The sequence below is a fragment of the Mytilinidion resinicola genome (assembly GCF_010093595.1).
Source record: "Mytilinidion resinicola strain CBS 304.34 unplaced genomic scaffold BDZ99scaffold_15, whole genome shotgun sequence".
NCBI classification, from domain to species: domain Eukaryota; kingdom Fungi; phylum Ascomycota; class Dothideomycetes; order Mytilinidiales; family Mytilinidiaceae; genus Mytilinidion; species Mytilinidion resinicola.
The window spans coordinates 1,166,433-1,185,277 of NW_022985451.1; the positions used below are offsets into that span (position 1 = coordinate 1,166,433).

At 51.7% G+C, this 18,845-nt stretch overlaps 6 protein-coding genes across 6 annotated transcripts; 5 read left to right on the plus strand and 1 right to left on the minus strand.

Moving 5' to 3' along the window:
* Nucleotides 1-326: 326 nt before the first annotated feature.
* BDZ99DRAFT_510615 (uncharacterized protein) lies at nt 327-5,304 on the minus strand. Its single transcript, XM_033724483.1, has 8 exons — nt 2,934-5,304; nt 2,703-2,876; nt 2,292-2,651; nt 2,044-2,239; nt 1,917-1,992; nt 1,411-1,864; nt 1,201-1,348; nt 327-1,148 (listed from the first exon to the last, which is right to left on the minus strand). Exons 1-8 carry the CDS (start codon nt 5,226-5,228, stop codon nt 646-648), a joined length of 4,206 nt encoding a protein of 1,401 aa, XP_033574016.1. The 5' UTR covers nt 5,229-5,304; the 3' UTR covers nt 327-645.
* A 150-nt stretch (nt 5,305-5,454) lies between these two features.
* Nucleotides 5,455-7,655, plus strand: BDZ99DRAFT_422442 (uncharacterized protein). Its single transcript, XM_033716987.1, has 4 exons — nt 5,455-5,533; nt 5,596-6,168; nt 6,224-7,231; nt 7,282-7,655. Exons 2-4 carry the CDS (start codon nt 5,610-5,612, stop codon nt 7,491-7,493), a joined length of 1,779 nt encoding a protein of 592 aa, XP_033574017.1. The 5' UTR covers nt 5,455-5,533; nt 5,596-5,609; the 3' UTR covers nt 7,494-7,655.
* Nucleotides 7,656-8,140: 485 nt separating this feature from the next.
* BDZ99DRAFT_90636 (CKS-domain-containing protein) lies at nt 8,141-9,029 on the plus strand. Its single transcript, XM_033729011.1, has 4 exons — nt 8,141-8,460; nt 8,521-8,665; nt 8,721-8,779; nt 8,867-9,029. The coding sequence occupies exons 1-4, from the start codon at nt 8,348-8,350 to the stop codon at nt 8,901-8,903; spliced, it is 354 nt and encodes a 117-aa protein (XP_033574018.1). The 5' UTR covers nt 8,141-8,347; the 3' UTR covers nt 8,904-9,029.
* A 4,105-nt stretch (nt 9,030-13,134) lies between these two features.
* BDZ99DRAFT_538148 (uncharacterized protein) lies at nt 13,135-14,119 on the plus strand (the record flags this gene model as incomplete). The annotated part of the gene is made up of 2 exons (XM_033726632.1): nt 13,135-13,187; nt 13,237-14,119. 2 exons carry the CDS (start codon nt 13,135-13,137, stop codon nt 14,003-14,005), a joined length of 822 nt encoding a protein of 273 aa, XP_033574019.1. The 3' UTR covers nt 14,006-14,119.
* A 1,977-nt stretch (nt 14,120-16,096) lies between these two features.
* BDZ99DRAFT_465787 (uncharacterized protein) lies at nt 16,097-16,515 on the plus strand. The gene has a single exon (XM_033720632.1). It carries the CDS (start codon nt 16,262-16,264, stop codon nt 16,421-16,423), a length of 162 nt encoding a protein of 53 aa, XP_033574020.1. The 5' UTR covers nt 16,097-16,261; the 3' UTR covers nt 16,424-16,515.
* Nucleotides 16,516-17,319: 804 nt separating this feature from the next.
* On the plus strand, nt 17,320-18,727 carry BDZ99DRAFT_501048 (methyltransferase domain-containing protein; the record flags this gene model as incomplete). The annotated part of the gene is made up of 2 exons (XM_033723778.1): nt 17,320-18,359; nt 18,529-18,727. The coding sequence occupies exons 1-2, from the start codon at nt 17,383-17,385 to the stop codon at nt 18,725-18,727; spliced, it is 1,176 nt and encodes a 391-aa protein (XP_033574021.1). The 5' UTR covers nt 17,320-17,382.
* Nucleotides 18,728-18,845: the final 118 nt, after the last annotated feature.

Sequence of the window (18,845 nt, forward strand, 5' to 3'; positions counted from 1 at the left end):
TGATCCTCTTTTCCCGTTCCGGCTTCCGCCGCGCTCGCCATGCGTCCACGGTAGGTGGCTTGCCCCTCCCGCCGGCGAAGAACCAGAGCGTTGATGGGATTCTTGCTTCGTTCTTGTTTGGTTTGTTACTGCTCTTGTCACTGGGCATGATTTTTTGGTTTCAAGAAGGGTGATTGAGGGATATGGTTAGTAGATGAGGAGATCGTTTGGACAGATTCAGGTGGAGATGGGGAGACTGGTATGAAAAGACGAGGGAAACTGTAATCAAGCGCCGTCCACGCAGACTTTACAGGGGCGGGCAAAGCTCAGGATGAGGATTTAAAGAAGGGGAAATAGGATTAGAGTAGTTACATATATAGGTGGCACGCCACGTCTCTACACCACGTGGGCACTTATCCCTACAAACGGCAGCCTTCCGTCACAGCGTAGATAGACCACATCACCAACCACCGCCGCACCATCTCGAGCATACAGCAATATCTCCAGTGCCCAACAGACTGCTATATTATAAACTAGACGTATAACAGATTGAAAGCTAGCTTAAATCTGCTAATAAGCAACCCAAACACCCGGCCCCCCCCCCAATCTCCTCTCTACTCAACCCACCCGAAACTCTCCTACTTCAAGCTTCCTTCCCTTCGGTTTTCAGAATCCCAACCCCGCTCCCCCTAAAACCTCCAGATCGCTCCGCACAACCCACTCCTCCGTCCCCACTTTCCCGCACGCTTCCGCTCTGCGCTGAGAACTGAGCTCGCCCCACCTGCGCAACACACCCCCATCCAACACCCCGCGGTTCCCGAACCCCTCGCTCTCGACTTTCCGATACGCGCGCGGATTTAGCCCGCATGGGTGCTCCAGCGTGTTAGTAAGATGCGTAGCGAGCGCGCTGAGGCGACGGTATGTGCTCTCGGACAAGGGCGTGAGGAGGGAGATGATGCCGGAGGTGGAGGTGTGCAGGATGTGATGCAGAGGCCCAGTGGCGGTGGGCTCGTCGACGTCCATGGGGGTCGCAGACGAAGTTTGTGGATCTGGGATAGTGGCCATGGAAGGGGAGAGGGAGGAGCGGAGGAGGGTCATGCTGGTGGGGAAGTGGCCGGTGTGGAAGGTGGATTTGTGGAGGAGGCGTTGGCCGGAGAGGGACTTGGGGTCTGCGAATGTACATGTTAGCGTGGGCGGTTAGACGGGGAAGGGGATACGTACGCTCTGGGTCGAATTGCAGCACGTGGATGTTGCAGTCCGCGTCGGCGACCATAATGTGCAGTTGTTTTTCGTGGGGGAGGAATTCGGCGGCGAGGACTTCCATGTGCGAGCGGGATTTGCCGAAGTGCAGCATTTTGTAGGGTTCTTCCTATATGGTGGGTTAGTATGTTGTAGCATTTGCGACGAGGGGATACGGCTCGGGGAATTTACAGTATAGCCGGTGAACCACAAGCCCTTCACTGCGTCACCCATGAGTAACATCCCGGTACCCGAGAGTTCCTTGAGAACTGAGACGTAGCACTGCATATCCATGAAAGCGACAGGGAGTAGTGTTCCGTCTTCTTTCAAACCCCGAACCATGCACTTCTGGCCCTGTGCCATGATCATGAAGCCTTGGGTCCCGATAGCTGAGATGGCGCTAACAGCTCCTTTCACCTCCTCGCGTACGATCAGCCTTAGTTTGCGGCTTGTCTCGGGGCGCCCCGGCTGTGGAACTACGGTGATGACCTCGAAGATGTAGATACACCCTTTGGTTGCGAGATCCTCTCCTTGAACGATAGCTGTACCGACGGCGATAAGGGGTTTCCGCTCGTGCATGGACTCCGAGACTTCTAGGTCCAGTGTCTTTACACAAAGTACTAGTTCGTAAGGGTCGAGTTCGTGACTATATACAGTTAGTCAGATCCTTGTTCGGGTTCCGACGGCAAGTAGCCTACCTGTCAATGATAGACCACGTCCCGGGATATAATAGCCTGATGATGCCTTGCTCAACCTGGGGTTTGAACGTCGTTTCTGGATTGTCGGTAAGCCTCAATGTGTGACTAAGAATATAAGCAAGTGTACCTTCCCGAGCCCATTCATAGTGATAAGAGTCGTCCGGAAGGCTGAAATCAATCATCCGACCAGTTCCAAGCACATAGACACCTTTCGGGTGGTAGTCTAAAGCATGGATTTCCTCGCCAAGTCGAAGCTTGCGAGCAGCCCAGCCTAAGTCGCCGTATCGGAATTGATACGGGAGCTGGCACACGCGTAATTCATCCTATCAATGACATTAACCTAATGCAGAAGCTCAATGAACCGAAGTGCCTTACATCCGCATCTATGAATGCAAAGCCCCGTTCACAAGCTGCAGTATTGAATCGTGTGAGACCCTTTACTGCCTTGCTTCTGAGACCTATGACTTTAGGAGTACTCGACGCTTCCTTAAATATGAAGCATGGCGATGCCCCGCGTTGGAAGACGGTGCTGTACCCACCAACATTATCTAGTGCTTTCAGAGTGCTGTTGCTACCGGTGTCTCCTGAGTCTAGATTCGACTCTTCAGAGTATGCTGGGAGGTGCATTTGAGGCATCTTTTGCCACCGAAGATTTGACGTAAAGGGCGCGGATGCATCTTTTGAAGGGTAGTGGTAGGGTTGGTATATGTTCAAATCGTCGCTGGCAGTTCGAACCTATTGGCTATTAGATCACACGAGTCGCGTCGGTCTGCTCGATTTACTCACAAATAGATGCGGTGACCTGCAAGTTGTGTCACCCAGATCCGCAACGAGTATCTCCGTGAGTGTTGCTTTCGCGGTTGACCTCCGAGGCGCATATTCTGCAGTCAAAGTGGGAGGAAGAAACCCAAGACCCTCTGCTACGTAGCTTGGCTTTTCCAGATCGCCCACATCGAAGATCTGAACTTTCATTAGCGGCGAGATTTAACAAATGGGTTGATCAGGGTTGAAATATACTTTCAGTCCACCTTCTGCGGTCAACAAAAATGCCAAGGGTTGACTACTAACGGACGGAGAGATGTACAGACACCCCGAGAGCCATTTTGTTGATGAAAATAGATTGCTTTCAATCTCCTCAACCTCCCCTTCTTCGTCTGCTTTGAATATTTTGACGCTAGAATCATCTCGTAATACTAGCATGTAGGGGTCTGCGAAGCTAGTATTGATGATTCTTAATTCAGCACCGGTCTCTTCATCCTCCATTGGAATGATCTGGCTTAGGCCGAGTTCCGAATCGTATATTCGGACCTCGCTTGTAAGAATTTGGACAATCTTGGTACCCTTCGCCATGACTCCGACATCTGTTGTCGAAGCATCTTCTCTCTCGAACTCTCCAGTTGTGATCTCTTCGAGATTCGTGCCATTGACTTTGTACGTGGAACTGTCTTCATTGCCAGTTGTGTTGGTTTTGCAGACTACTAAGTACTGGTCATACTCGGCGTCGGCAGCAATGTTGGCCTCAGAGTCTTGAGCCCCGGAAGTGATCATGCCCTTGGGTCTTGGTTTCCGTGCAGAAACCGCCCAGAGCCCACGAGCTGATGATATAGATGTTCGCTTCAGGATTTTCGGTTCCACTTCACGCTTGAGAATGCTTACAGCGCCAGCCCTTCCCCTGCCAGTAGAAGCAACGAGTTCTGAGGAGGCGACCTGAGATGCTTTTGTAGCCGGGCGTTCCTTTGCAGGAAATGTGATATCTTTCATCGGAGCGAGACTAATCATGGAATCATGTATCCTAAATGTGTACGCATCAGGCGCGCTCGTCCCCGTGGGTGATACTACTGATTGTTTGGTAGGACTATTGCTATTGTCGTAGAGATCGTCGTCAAGGTCATCCAGATCGGCTTCATCAAAAGATGAGTCGCTATTATCAACAAGCATATCTGCGTGCGATCGCTTTCTCGCGAGTTGAGTTGTTTTGCTTGCCCATCCTAACAGAACAGAATCTCCACTCTCACTGCCAACGAACATCCTGCCACGGCCCAGATTAGTGGCACACGACGCAGCGCAGGAGACCAATTTACCACCACGCTCCTCGTCAACTAGCCTTACGGTCATTCCAGATACCGAACGCCCATCCAGAGTGAAGGTGAGGATGACGAGGTCTCCATTGTTGAGCATAATGAGAACGTCGCCACTGTCTGGGGAGAGCTGTTCTACCGTACATCCTTCGAGCCTAAGAGCCAGATCTGACTGATCGGCCATGGAAAAGGCAGTGCAAGCTCTTGCAAATTCGTTGACGCCGACTGCATTGGTCTTTCCGGCCTGGTCCACGTGAATGATCTCATTGCCGCCCATAAGTAGAGCTCCACCGACTGGCAGTGGTAATGGCACCACTCGAGACACGTCATACGGAATTCCTGGCACGGTGAGTAGAGTAGTTGATGCCTTTTGCTCCAAGTCGAGGGTGAAAACGGTGTAATTGAGAATGTCCTTCCGCTCGGCCAGAAGAGACCCCGCTGGCGCTCTGGACGACGATATGATTCCAAAGGTAGGCTCGCGATATTCGTGCAAGAAGGCCAGGTGGACCGGGTTGGTCAACGACGGGTCTAGCGCCGTCAAGGGAAGCACAAAAGACGAGGCGTATGGAGTCTGGCTCTTGGCATGTTCACCGTCACCATTCGTGGTTTTTGTCCTTGCCAATGGTCTGTCAATGGGGCTGTCCAGGTCCGGGTCATAGTCCTCTCCCACGAGGTCATCTCCGACCTGGCGAAACGGTAGAATGGCAAGATTTCGGACACCAAACTTCAGCGCGGCACACCTGCTGCTGGGATCGGCACTCAAGTAGTTGCAACAATCTTCAAGTTCAGGCGACCAGGGAGCTGCGCCGAGGTCATGGCCTTCGTAGTAATGTATTGAGATTGTATTCAAATTGTGATATTCTGGGTCCCATTCCACCAAGCTGAGTTTGGCGTCTCGAAATGCGAGTAACAGCGCTTCTCCACCTGATTTTGTGTCGAGAATCTTCACGCGCGCCAAAGAGATGACCGTCCCCGACAAAGGATATTCTCCCACCAGCACTAGCTTCGAGGTGTGCTCCGTCCGCTGTATAGCCAAGTCTTCGGCGTCGGCGTCTAGATTTGCTGCATCGTCTTTGGATGCCGATGCGACCTCCGTAATGGTGGATTTGAGCTCGAAGATTTGGAGAAGTGAAGCTTTCGCGACCACGAGATTGTTCGATTTCGAGGAGAGGAAGGGGAGAGAGACTGCGTGGGTCACGGCGGTGGGAGGGGTGAGCTCAGTGTAGCACTGCATGGTAGGTTATTGGAGGCACGGGCTGGGACCCGGGCATGCTTCGTGGGGCGGGCAATGGAAGTTGGAGTTGGTGATAGCGGTCGTGGTGTTGAGGCTCTCCAGCAAAGCGCGCCTCTAGCCAAGCGCGCCTCTAGCCAAGCGAATAAGTGGGCCCGCGCTCACGTACCACCGTCGTCATCAAACAGCTTGAACGGTGCAGCCATCCCGCGCCTCTAGCTCCGGCCAACTTCCACCCCAAGTGCTTCTGCCTCGCCATTGACAAGACACGAGAGTTTCCTCCGATCTGTGTATCTGCGAATTGCTCGGTTCGTCCTCCGGACTCTGGACCCATCTAAAGCTTCACGGGTCTCCTGACAACAACAAACAGCAACGCCCCTCAAGATGGCACTCATCCAGACCAGCTTGATCTGGGTCACATACGCCGTCGCCATAGTCATCCTCCTCGCCATTGCCGCTATCTTCGTCTACCTCTATCAAACCCCGCGAGACCGCGCCGCCTCGGTCACTACCGTATGCATCTTCACAACGAGCGCTCTGCTGGCTACGGTGCTGTTGACGCCTGTTGATATTGCCCTCGTTTCATCGACATCATCCTCCAGAGACGGCCGCAAGAAGGACTGGGCCACTCCAGACCGCGTCGACAATATTGTGCATACCTTGCAGATTGTATACTACACCCTATACTCGCTGGATGCCCTTCTCTGTTTGCTCGTCGTGCCCTTCACCTACTTCTGGTACGAAGAATACGATGAAGATGCGACTGCCGACGGAACGCAGACTGTCGGTAGCAGACTCTGGGGTGCCTTCAAGTACACCATTGCCTTCATTGTATTGGTTGTGATTCTCTTCCTCGTTGGCTTCTTTGTACCCTTCGCGAAGAAAGCCAAGCAGGACAAGCACCTCGATCTAGACTTCTTCAAGCATCTTCTAGATCAAAACCGTGAGTATCTACCCCCAATAGACCCCTGCTACAACTCAGGCTAACATCCGCCTAGATGGAGAACGAGCTCTGACCTTCGCCCTCGGACTGCTCATTACTATTGGAACCATCATCTACGTAATCTACACAGCCGCAGGCCTCGCTCTACTCCCTGTTACCCTCATCAAATCAGCGCCTTCGATCTCCACACCCTCGCTTGCCGCAAACACTGCTTCTCAGCTCGAACAGAACCGCGAACGGCAGCGGCAGCTTGAAGGCCGGAATGAAGGCCGCGAAGATGGTCTAGACGCAAGAGACAGACGCGAACTTGAATCTCTGGTTCGCGAAGAACGCACTCTCATCCGACGGGAACGCCTTGCCGCTGAATCCAGCGGAGAGGATCGCAACTGGCTCGTAAAGAGCTGGATCAAGATCGAAGCCGTATTCCGTCCGCTGAAGCTTATCGGCGGCCTTCTACTCATGATTATTGCTCTATTCATTTTCACCAGTATGCTCATCACCGGGATTGACAAGGCCAAGAACTCTGTCTGTAAAGTTGGTTGTGGATACATTCTCGGCCATATCAACATCTTCCAGCCCATTAATTGGATCTTCGTCAAGTCTTCTAAAGTTTTCCCCATTGATTACATACTGTTTCTTCTTCTCGTTCTTTTCTTCTTCTCCGCTTCGGTCGTCGGGATCGCTACGGTTGGAATCAGATTCCTCTGGATCGTCCTCTTCAAGATCCGTAAGGGGCACACTTCCCCGCAAGCGCTCCTCATGGCCACCGTCATGCTCACCCTCATTGTCCTCGCAATCAACTACTCTGTTGTCATGATGGTAGCACCGCAATACGCAACTTTTGGCCCCCAAACCTACTGCGACCGCGCCTCCCGTCATCCGGGTGAGCAGCCCGACTGCTCCAACCACCACAACGCCATCAAGCACTGCACCGAGCTCGCCGACAACCCAGTCGCCAAGGACGTGTGCACGCCTAGTGTTGTTAGCACGTTTATCAACCGTGTGACTATCAACTTCCCCGTATTTGGGGTTATCAATTTCTGGGCGCAATTCGCGTTCCTCGGTAAGATATTCCTACAAGTCCGCTCGAGATCACTGTCTAATTGACCACAGGTATTTACCTCATTGTCTTCATCGCAACCCTCTTCCGCACTCCGCATCTGGACACTGAACAGCTCGACGCCGATCTCGAGGAGGAAGAAGAGGAGGGACTTCTGGCTAGTACTGGTCGTCGTTTCAACGCTACTTGGCAAGATATTACCGGCCGCGCGAAGAAAAACTATGGCACCACGAATAGTGCAGATGGTGAGCACAGTGATGCTTGATCGCGAGCGCTGGCGATGAGGCTGCAAATTGTATATGAGTGGGTTTTGGGGGTGGATATCGGGTCTGAGGAAGTGTGGGTAATGGATGGATGCAAGGTTACAGGCTGTATAACATGATACCACAAGGGCATGGCGTTTTTGGCGGAGTGTAAAAAAGTCGGCGAATATAGCGGAACTTCCAAATTGTTAGTGCCATTGATGCGCTTCGAGTGAATTGGTGGTACCCCGTGATTTGACATCTTCGAAAGCGAGGATGACCAGACATTGAAGCTTGCTTGAAGTGGCGTTACGGACCCAGATTTTGCCTTGCGACTCTCCATTGAACGTCGTCGCGCTGTCACCCTTGTCCAAGTCACTGAAGTCTATGGAAATGTCTCCGTCAAACCCCACACATCTTCCCCTACAGTAAAAGGGAATATCATGGTCTGACGCGAAAGAAAGAAGCGCTTCTTCACATTACTGGACTGTGTTTCAGTTCAGGAGCGGTGAAGAAGCCTGTCTAGAAAGTCGCTGGAAGTGTCTCGCAAGCAGTACACCAGCGAATGGCCCTGATTGGCTAGCACTCCGCAAATACTAAAGCGGTCTAGCCGCAGAATGCCGCATAACATTTGACAGTCAACAGTTCGTGATCTTCTCCACGCTCTTGACTCCACTGCCTCCAAACTCAAACGCCTTTTCGCGCGTAGCCTTCTTACTCCCCCAGATATCTCGCTTTTGCTCTTCCAGTTACAGCCCCGCAGTTTCACCGCGGAATCGCGCTGTCGCCTCTCGGGCAAAAGTTGCCCCTCCATCAACAAGCCCAAAACACACGGCGCGAAGCGGAGCACACGAGCTCGCACCACACAGCTACAGACATGACATCGATGGACATAGACTTCACACGGCGCAACAAGAAGCCGCGACCACTGTCGGAAGCGGAAAAGGAGAAGCTGGACGAGTTTATTGAGGCCATCCACTACTCTGCACGGTATGTTGGCGGATGGTGACACAGCATGTGAACGAGCACGGCTAACAGTAACGCGTATAGATATTCCGACCCCGAATACGAGTACCGACACGTTCAGCTGCCCAAGCAGATGCTCAAGGCTATACCTAAGGACTATTTCGATGGCCAACGGGGGACCCTGAAACTGCTGTGGGAGGAGGAATGGAGAGCCCTAGGCATCACCCAGGTACATATCACCACCCTGGCACGCAGGATATAATGGATCTGACTCAATGGAACAGAGTCTAGGCTGGGAGCACTATGAGGTCCATGAACCGGAGCCTCACATATTATTGTTCAAGTACGTTTGCATCCCAATCCTTCCATACCCCTCAACCCTCCCGATACCCGCCGCGAATACGAATTCAAGGCACTAACAATATCCCAGACGGCCGATTAACTACCAACCCCCACTGCAACACTGATACCGCCCTTTCCTCTCATCCGCCCTCGGGGCGCCCACCCACCTCCCAAACCCACTCAGCCACAACGCGCCCGGCTCACGGCGCGCATGATACCTAGCGGCGCCCACAAAATTGCTACAACAGACGGCTATGTCATGCTAGATGCCCTTTCCAAGGTCTCTTTTCTCCATTACTTTGAGCGGATCGACATTCGAGCGGGACGGGGTTCACACGAGGTTTAGAAACGGGAATGTTCGTGTCTTCTTCACACGATGGCGTGCCTGGATGATTACACACGGCGAGATGTTCTTTTAGCAGGCGGGGCGTACAAGATGTGGGTCTTTCTCTGCTCTGTTACTTTCGAGTCACGTGAAATCTGGCGAAGGGCATCGGGCCGGGCTGGACTGGACTGGACCGGTAGGGAAGATGGCTAGGTGCGGTTCTTGTATATACCTGCAATCAACAGGATGTTTGCATGAGGACGGTGCGTGCTCTTTGGGGGAGGTGAGTCGTGTGATATGGCGATCTGGTGAGTGTTTCTAAAGATATCGAGCTTTCGCAACACAAATTCGTCCCCAGAAGTGTTCCCAACCAGCCCCAAAAGGGAGTTCTGTGTTTCTTTCATCTCAACTCGAAGCATATAGGATACTTCACCTCACTTTTGACCTCATCCTGTGGCGTCATTAGCACGTGGCACGTCGGATAGATCTTAAACTCCAGCCTTTCCACCTCACAACCTCCGCCACAACACCACACCTTCAACATCAACGACTAGTGGAGATGGCGCCACACTCGCCCTCTCCATCACGTCTAGCCCTACTAATAACTGTACTCAGCGGCTCGCCGCCCATCAGCTAAGGTGCAAGATACGAACGCGGCCTCGCGGTGTCTCTCCACCGTCGAGTTGCTCGAGACCGTTCTACTAAAGCTGCGTATGCTCGATATTGTCCGCTGCCAGATGGTTTGCCGCCAGTGGAGGGATGTTATCAACAGCTCTCTTCACCTTCAGCGTGCTATGTTGATGGCACCGCCGGTGTCTGGGCCGCTCGATGTTCGCCATCTTCTCGAAGAATATCGAAAGAAACATCTTACGGATATCTCTTATATAGCTATAATCTAGGACGAATGCTCTCCGGCAGAGGAATTCGATACGAAGATACCTGCCATGTCGTACAATCAGCCTGAGCATCCAATCTATCTCAAAATCAATCCACTGGCGAATAGAGCTACCGCTCCTACATTGACCACTCCAGGCATATCAGGCCTTGTCTATTCTACGACTACCTTTGTACGATAAGGTCTCAGTACCATACGCACAAGATGCTGCCTGCGAAGACCGGCACCTCCAGCGTCGAGTTTATTTCCAAGGGTCCATCCGGTAGGCACGACTTTTCGCTCGCTCTCTATCCTGGAAGATGCAAACAACCGGAGCAGTCGTGGATGAACATGTTTCTCACGTACCCTCCGTTCCCAAAGATCAAGTTGTCAGTGCCGGGATATACTAGCTGGGGAAAAGAAAAGCTGATTTCCGTCACTATCCATAATCACACTGGCATCACGATCGGAGATGTCGTCAGGGTTACCAACAGAAAGATGACATGGCGGGAACATCTAGAGGGAATCGAATGCTTCGGAGTGTTTACGTGAGGGGTAGAGCTCGCAGGGACAGGTTATGTTTAGTGCTTCCTCGAGACTGAAGAGTTGCTGAGAGGGTCGCTCATAACGGCGGGCATACTAACACCTTCGAATCCTACATTCCGTTGCTTGGGGTGGGATAATCACGTATCTGGTTGGTCAAAAGTATCTTGACAGCGGTTTATGCCACTCCGATTCCTTCAATACAAGAGGACTTCTACCTTGTCACTTCAAACAAACCCTTCAAAAACATTCACCGCTTGTTGAGGTGCGCGTGACAGTGACTTAATGCTGACGTAAGAACTTTTCGAGAGCTGATAGTGTCAGTAACCCTTCTGTAATTCCTTGGCCAGATCTCTTGCTTACAGTCGCAGAGCCTTCACAGTCCCCACTACATCACTGCACAACCACAGCCACACAGTCAACTAAGTACTAGGCGTCATGGCACCATACGCTCCCCCCAGATGTAACTATCATTCCCCGTCGCCTCTTATCCCGCTAACCTCGACGTATCAGACACGCCAGTCGAGAAAGCCCGACAGGTCAACCGTATAGACCCGAGCACCATCAACATCCGCCTGCCCTCGTTGCAACAATGGTCCGCAGCCCAACGGCGCAGCGCCAGACTCTTAGCTTGGGTCTCTCGCCCACCTCTGCCTCGCTATCTCCCCAAGCCGCGATCCCATCCCCCTCAGCTCCCACCAAACACACCCCAGCCTCATCGCGCTCTCGCTGTCGTCGAGCTGCTGGAGGGCGTGCTGCAACACCTCCCCATCCGCGACATCCTCACCTGCCAACGCGTCTGCCACTAATGAAACGACGTCATCTCCGCCTCGTCTAACCTCCAACGCATCCTCTACCTCTCCCCACCCCCCTTCGGCCCCCTCGACATCGACAAAGCCATGGACGTCCTCTACACCACTAGCAGCATGGCCTCAGGCATCATCATTAAGGAATTCAACCGCCCTCACTGCATCAATCTAGCAATCAACCCCGAGCTGGACGCGCGCGACCGGACCCGCACCAGCAAGCCTCACTCCGGAGACATGATCCTCAGTTGCCCAGACCGGATTGTGGGAATTTTCCCGATCCGCTACGTGTCGAGGTGCTCGCGACGTCAGCTCTTGCCGCCCAACAAAACCACTGGCGTCGTCCTCGACAGCGGATTCCTCTCCCTCTTTAGCTTTTCAAAGGGGCCGGTGAAGTTGTATTATTATCCTGAGAGATGTAGGGAGTAGGGGCAGAGTTGGAGGGGGGTGTTTCTCACAAGTCCGCCGACTGTGAGTGTGGAGTTGACGCTGCCGGGGTATAAGCGGAATTTGGTGGTGCCGGTGAGGAACGAGGCGGGGGTTAGGGCGGGGGATGTGGTCAAGGCGGTTGAGGAGCGGTGGGGGGAGTGGGTGGCATATGACGGGATGGAGTGTGAGTTGAGGTTTTGAGGAGGAGAGGGGTTTGCTGGGTTTTTGAAAGTTGAGATGGGTGTTGGGTGCGGTGGATTATTTCGGCTAGTGGCGCGCGTGTATGGTGTGCCGGGGGGTGTCACTGATTGAACAAGGACGAGTAGCTTCAAGACGTTGCGGTTAGTATGGGTAAAGTCTCCTGCCACGGAGTGCGGCACTAGGCTTCTTCTAGATTTATATAAGGGGCGTCAGAGTGGTGTTATAGTAGACCGGAAATAGTGCTTGTTGTGGTGTAGAGGGGCCATTGAGTTGGGAAGTGTATTATTTGGCAACTTCTACGTAGGTAGCAAAGAAGCGTTAGAGTATTGTATATTCCCTTATATTCATAAACTGTTCAATGACCCTTGGAAATCCCATGTCTTGAATACAGCCTTTTCTCTACCATTTAGGAATTTCCCTGCTACTCAATATTCTTTTAAGATTGCGGCACATTTGTGCTCTTTTACAATACAGGATACAGTACTAAGACACAAGTCTGGACATGTCGACTCCTAATCTCTTCTAGAAGTATCATGATGTGCTGAAGCACCACAAACAGCGGCCAAGTAGGTCGACTGAAGCGCACGAGACCTCTCTGATTCAAGCTCTCAAGGCCTCCAAATATCATCGGAAGTTGTGTAATCTGCTGAAGTAACTCAAACGATGGTGAGCGAGTGTTCGCAAGCTTTGGCAATGCTCTCTAGTATAACAAGCTCGTGCACACGTATAGCACTGGCTAAGTTTGACTCTTGACCACCTAACAACGCTGTCAGGGGTAGCCCAGCTGATAGGCAGCCGGTGCGGTAAAAGGTAGCGTAGTTTTCACGCCGTCAAACTTGACATCATGCGGGAAGTTTTGAAACCTTGTTGGGATACCCCAAACAGTGGCAGACAGGTGTGCATAGGCTTGTGGCGAGAACTATGATAGTCATTCGTACCTTCATAGTAAGATGTAAGATCCCATCCTCAGCCTCAGCAATAGTCGTCCTACCATATCGTATGGGAGCTCAGCAAGGGGTTGGGGGGGCTACAAAGCTGAGCGACTCCTCAAGTGAATGAGTCTAGTTGGGTTATACCTAGCTCACCTGATCTATAAAACAACTACCAACCGCTGGCAACCTACACCTTCGTCTCTCTATCGACACACACCACAACACCACAACCTACAACATCAAGGAATGGGGGTTCATGGCACCGCAATCTTTTTCCGAAGGCTCGTATTCCTACCCCAGTGCGTGGTATCCTACTGACGTTTAGGAGCAGATAACTTCACTTCCAAGGCTCCACTTTCGAAGCAACTACTCGAAAATATGCCCCCCCCTTGATCTTGCGTCGTCGCGTTGCCTCACAATCATCGAACTCCTGGAGAAGATACTCCTAGAATTGCCCATCCCAGATATTCTTCACTGCCAGAGCGTGTGCCAGCTTTGGAAGGACGTCATTGCAGAATCTCTCCCCCTACAGCGAGCCTTGTGGATAGCAGCACCAGCCTCTGGAGTACTTGACGTCTGCCAGGCTGTTACCCGCGTCGAATGCTACAAGCCCACTCCCCACGGCCTTCTCATTAACCCCCCGGGGCTTTGGTTTAACCTGCCATCTGTGCTTTTAGAACACAGCCCCATGGTTCCCGGCAAACAAGGCGAAGAGAAGTGCGGTTTCGAGCTAGAGATGTTCCCTGGGGGGCCGCAGATACGGTACAGCCAAGAAATTCACCTCTTTCCTCCACGTTGCCTCCAGTTGGACCAGTCCTGGGCAAACATGTTTCTTACGAACCCCCCCCCCATCAACACTGTTGCTCTTTTCTACGCAGAAGGGTTCGATTTCGGGATAACGGGACACGTGCGCGTCTTTGCCCCCGACGAAAATGGATGTTTTCACGCCGAACGTCGCGAAACTCGCGGCCGCTGCTCAAAACGCGTAATAGGTCGCGTAGAGACAATCGTCAGTCCAGGCGGCGTCAAGATTGGCCACGTCGTTAAGGCTGTCTTCGAGACGTATCCGGAGCTGGCCGGCTATCACCATATCAGCTGCATGGCGAGGCTCTGGTGAGAAATTCGAGCGGTCCATGAACTCTAAGCGGTGTTTCTTCATACAAATACGACATTCAGCTGGGGTGTCAGTCTGTTTTCCATGAGAGGAAAATTCGGAGGATTACACTTTGATGGGCGGCTTTTACTAGTCAAGCTCTCATTTAGCAAATACGAAAGTCTTTATCTCCTCAAGCCCCTGTCATATTCGTGGTGCTTGCTATCGCTCTGACCCTCTAGCTCAGCCAATAAGCGTCATTTACAGAACGAAGACATAAGTTTGGACACTCCCTGCCACTGCTTGGTATGCCCTGCTAGGCTTTATAAGATCCAAATACGATGTGAAGGTCAACGCAGTGGATTTCAGACTATCTTCTGACTTAGTGAAGACATGTTAGCTAGGGCACCCCTTGCGGTGATGTCGAGAAAGCAAGTGTGGAGCCAGAGCAGTTACGTATCCAAGGCCTTGATTTCTGACCTAGTACTGTGCGCAATCGGGGCACTTGTCTAACGATTAATATAGGCTCCCAACCAGTAGTAGATGATTGATCTCGTACATAGTATAAAAAAGGAAGACTGAGGCGAGTTGCTTAAGAGAGTGGTGAATGCACTGACTGAGAGTAGGCAAAAGCAAAAAACAACGTCTGTGTTCTTTTTCCTATCCTAGCGGGACTTAAACCCTGCACCTCTTTAATTCTCAAGATGAGTCGATTTCGAATATACCTGGCTTAGTATAAGAGCATGTGACTGATCGGATACGGTATAGGTTGTATTCTGGGGGTCAACTCCACTAGGTCAGGTACGAGACTATAAGGGTCATCTTTAGAATTTGGAAGCTGGGAACATACGTCTTTAGTTGTAGTCTAAAAGAGATCTACGGCGCTACACTCTCACTTAGAGCTAGCAGTACAGGCATTAAGAGGTGGATGAGCACTACGTAAGTGTGTAAGAGCGCACGCTTTACTAATGGAGCCAGCAGAGAAGCAGCTACTTCACAGATGAATCGATAAGAAAGCTAAAGATGGCGTAGATCTACACTACTGCATTAGTGAAAGAAGCACGAGGTAGAATGAAAGAATTATCACCTTGGATGCGGTCAGTAAATAGTAGATGAGCGGACGTTTGCCTGCCTATTACTCTGCCACGATCTTCACTATCCGCAACGTCTGCATGGCCATAAGTGCAGAAAAATAAACATCTTGTGGCCGATGGGGTAAATAAACATATAGGAGCATTCTCCTAGCTGTAAATAAAATACAAATGTGGTTGAGACAGGAAGCACATAGGAGAAGGTTAAAATAAATATCCCCAAGGCCCACTAGGACTCGAACAGCGTGCAAAAAAAATCTGAGCCCTTTCCCGGTTTCCTGGACAAGTGGGTGCTTGCGACAAATCGGATACTGTATGTTGTATCCCTAAGTCACTCCGCTGCGCCATTTGACCGACCGCACTAGCCGTTTCGCTGTTACTCACAGCCTCCCCCCAATCTTCATGAAGCGAAAACAAGTGAAGGGAGAAATTTCACATGTGGAACGCAATCTCTTGATTTTCGTATCATGTTTTTCATGTATTTTCTAGAGAAACACCCATTTCACCTACTACGCAATTGAAGAAGAAGCTGAAGAAGGAGCTGGAGATATTATCAAGTCGCACCGCCTAACTGCTGGTAAAAGCTTAGAACGAGAAAGAAAGGGTACATTGAGAGTCGGATTCGAAAAAGATACTATAAATCTCATGAGCAGATTTACAAAACTTTACCCCTTTGCTCTAGGAATTAGGATGGTTCTGCCGAACTACCGCCAAGTACCGATGGCCAAGTCATCCGCGCTCTCTTGCCGCAGTCAGAACAACGATATGAACGAGAGCCGGATTTGCTTAAGATGAGAGTGATACGAAGTGATCATGGACGTTCAGGAAGAGATGAAGAGAGGAAAGGAGAATGGTAAGAGGGAAGAGGGCTGAGCTGTTCTGCCTGTATAGGTCAAATTGTGTAGACATCATCACCGGAGGCGTACATCGAGGGACGCTATTTGGTCCAAAACTACAAGGGGATGGATGTCGGCGTGGTAAGGCGTTCAGGCCGGTCCGTATGCCTTTTCCTCCACCTGCTCCCAAGAAGGTGAAGAGAGACGGGAGGGTCGTGTGTCGCAGGTCCGAGACTTTCAGGAGCACGCTGTTCTCGAGTCCGCACGATGAGCATTCGGCTCGTCAGTTGTGCGAGAGCGAGACGTCTTTCGGGCCGGACCCCGTGTCGGAGAAGGAGGGACTGTTCTGTGATATGGATGAGAAGAAGCTTTGGCCATTGTGTTCGGAGAAGGTCAAGGTGACTTGCTTTGATACGGATACTAATTCTATGCGAGGCGGGTCTGCGAAGAGAGAGCCTGTTCCGTTGAAGCAGTCCGGTACGGTCAAGAAGTGGGGCGCAGCTGGAAATGCTTGATGGCTGTCACAAAAACTCCTGTTCTGTCTCGAGACGGATGGTAGCAGCTGGTAGTTTGGAAGATCTCTGTACTTTACTCATGTTATTATTCAATGCTAGATCTTGTGGATTTTGTTCATATTGGAACGCACTGATAGCCTTTTGGTCCCCTAGCCGTTCATGATAATGTTTTAGGAGCTTTATCAAGTAGCGCTGATGTTTTTACAGCCCAATTTCATGTGTAAGTTGCTTTCACCATGAATTTGACTTTCAAATTTGCAAAAAGGGGTGCATTTAATATGCCGCGCACGCAAGATCAATGCTACAGGGGTTTAGCGCGGGCAATAAACAGTTTGCGGAGTAGGGGTCCACTGCACTAAAGCTTGACGAAGTGCTTAATTCCACCACAATCTGAAGCCCCTTTCTATACTTTGACCCCAGATATATCCGTCTTGCAACCGTTTCTTCTTTATAGTCAACTGGAGATGCACTCTTTCGGTCATACCTCTTCGGTCCTCTGAAAGCACTCTAGAAACAGACCTCGTGAGCCTCGTGGCATCCTCCTCTGTCGGCCCTACTCTTTTGCGAGTTTCGCAGTACTCATAGTTTGCCTCGTCTATTCACCAATCACTCGTTCAGATTATCAACGAGCAGGAAAACCGCCGTGATGCGGTGAAGGCAACTAACCAGATATACTGACCCCCTGTACGAGCTAAAGGTGGGGTGACAGCTTGAATGAGCGAAACCTGGGACGAATCGGCGGACGCGGTCGCGGCGTCGGAGTCGGAAGATGGTTGGAGGGACCAAAAAGGTTAAGAATGCGAAATACGGAGAATGAGATGCGCGTGCATATTTCTACATATAAACCCAACCACCCTATCTCTTTACTTCCCCTCGTTCTCTTCCTACCCTCTCCTCCAAGTTTTTACTTCAATTCTTTCCAATTCCACTTTTTAAACATTACGACTCAAATCCGCATCATGTCCACCACCACCCCCGACAAAGACAACACCTTCCGCAAATACGCGCCCGAAGCAGCAGCCCGCTACCGCAGCTTCCGTATCCCTTACCCCCCCACACTCATCAACACCGTCATCGACACCCACAAATCCACCGGCGGCCACCTCGACACCCTCCTCGACGTCGGCTGCGGCCCCGGCACCGCAACCCACTCCCTCGCGCCCCTGTTCCAACACGCCTACGGCGCCGACCCGGGGCCCGCCATGGTCGAAGCCGCGCAAAAGGACGCACCCATCACCGCATCCGGCGCCCCCGTGCAATTCTTCGTCTCAACCGCCGAAGACCTGCTCACCTCGATCCCAGAGATCAAACCTGGGACCGTCGATCTGATCACCGCGGCGACGGCGGCGCACTGGTTCAAGCTGCCCGGCTTCTACGCCGCCGCGGCGGAACTGCTGAAGCCAGGCGGGAGCATCGCGATGTGGTGCACCGGCCCGCAGTACTGCGACCCGTACACGACGCCGAACGCGGTGGCGGTGCAGGCGGCGATTGACAAGCTGCAGGAAGAGGTGATTGCACCGTTTGAGGTGGAGGGGAATCGGTTGTGCCATGATCTCTATGCGAAGTTGGATCTGCCGTGGACGATTAAAGATGCGGATGCGAAGACGCAAGCGGGGTTGAATGAGTTCGATGAGGGGGGGTTTCAGAGGATTGTGTTTAATGAGGGGGGGAAGTTGGAACCCGGAGAGGAGTTTGTGAGGGGGATGAAGCATGCGTCGCTGGAGATGACGAAGAAGGTGTGGAGTACGGCGAGCCCGGTGCAGCGGTGGCGGGAGGCGCATAAGGAGCAGGTGGAGAAGGGCGAGGTGGAGGATTGTTTGGATCGGATGGTGAGGGTGGTGAAGGAGGCGATGGGGGAGGTGGAGGAGGGGAAGGGGAGGGATTGGATTGATGGGGGGAGTTCGCTTGTTCTGCTGGTGATTAAGAAGAAGACTGCGTAGGTCTATGGAGTGGGTATTTGGGTGCAGCGTGAAGACACGACCTTACGAGCTGAACTGACAATACTAAGACAGTATTGATTCCATATCTTCATATCTAGATGGGTCTGAGAGAGACTACGAAATTACATTGACTAACAATTGCCTCCCTCCTGACTTTCAATGTAGTCACATGAGCGCTTCCTACGTTCTGCTGCCAGGCTACTTAAGCTCTTCAATCTATGCGACAGCATCGATCGTTATGGGTGGAGAAATCGGTCAGCGTTTCAAACACACAGCTTACATTCATGGAATGTTCTCTGCGGCCCAGTGTTGGGTGCAAAAAACACATTCACGTGATTCAATGGTGCAGACTCGCGAAGTCTAGACTTCCCTCTGTCAATTCCTATAAATGATAAACAACACCACTCTACCCCTTTAATACCCAGCCTAGCCACGACACCAAACCAACGCTTACCGTCTCAGCATCTTGATACTCATCACCA

Bases quoted from the DNA above. Each gene is read 5' to 3' on its own strand.
- BDZ99DRAFT_90636 (XM_033729011.1), top strand. From the start codon at position 8,348: ATGACATCGATGGACATAGACTTCACACGGCGCAACAAGAAGCCGCGA. The intron at 8,666-8,720 runs GTACATATCACC...TCAATGGAACAG, and splicing joins GAGCCCTAGGCATCACCCAG to AGTCTAGGCTGGGAGCACTA. The intron at 8,780-8,866 runs GTACGTTTGCAT...ACAATATCCCAG, and splicing joins CCTCACATATTATTGTTCAA to ACGGCCGATTAACTACCAAC.
- BDZ99DRAFT_465787 (XM_033720632.1), top strand. From the start codon at position 16,262: ATGGATGAGAAGAAGCTTTGGCCATTGTGTTCGGAGAAGGTCAAGGTG.
- BDZ99DRAFT_510615 (XM_033724483.1), bottom strand. From the start codon at position 5,228: ATGCAGTGCTACACTGAGCTCACCCCTCCCACCGCCGTGACCCACGCA. The intron at 2,877-2,933 runs GTATATTTCAAC...ATGAAAGTTCAG, and splicing joins CCGCAGAAGGTGGACTGAAA to ATCTTCGATGTGGGCGATCT. The intron at 2,652-2,702 runs GTGAGTAAATCG...AATAGCCAATAG, and splicing joins GCAGGTCACCGCATCTATTT to GTTCGAACTGCCAGCGACGA.
- BDZ99DRAFT_422442 (XM_033716987.1), top strand. From the start codon at position 5,610: ATGGCACTCATCCAGACCAGCTTGATCTGGGTCACATACGCCGTCGCC. The intron at 6,169-6,223 runs GTGAGTATCTAC...ACATCCGCCTAG, and splicing joins GCATCTTCTAGATCAAAACC to ATGGAGAACGAGCTCTGACC. The intron at 7,232-7,281 runs GTAAGATATTCC...AATTGACCACAG, and splicing joins GGCGCAATTCGCGTTCCTCG to GTATTTACCTCATTGTCTTC.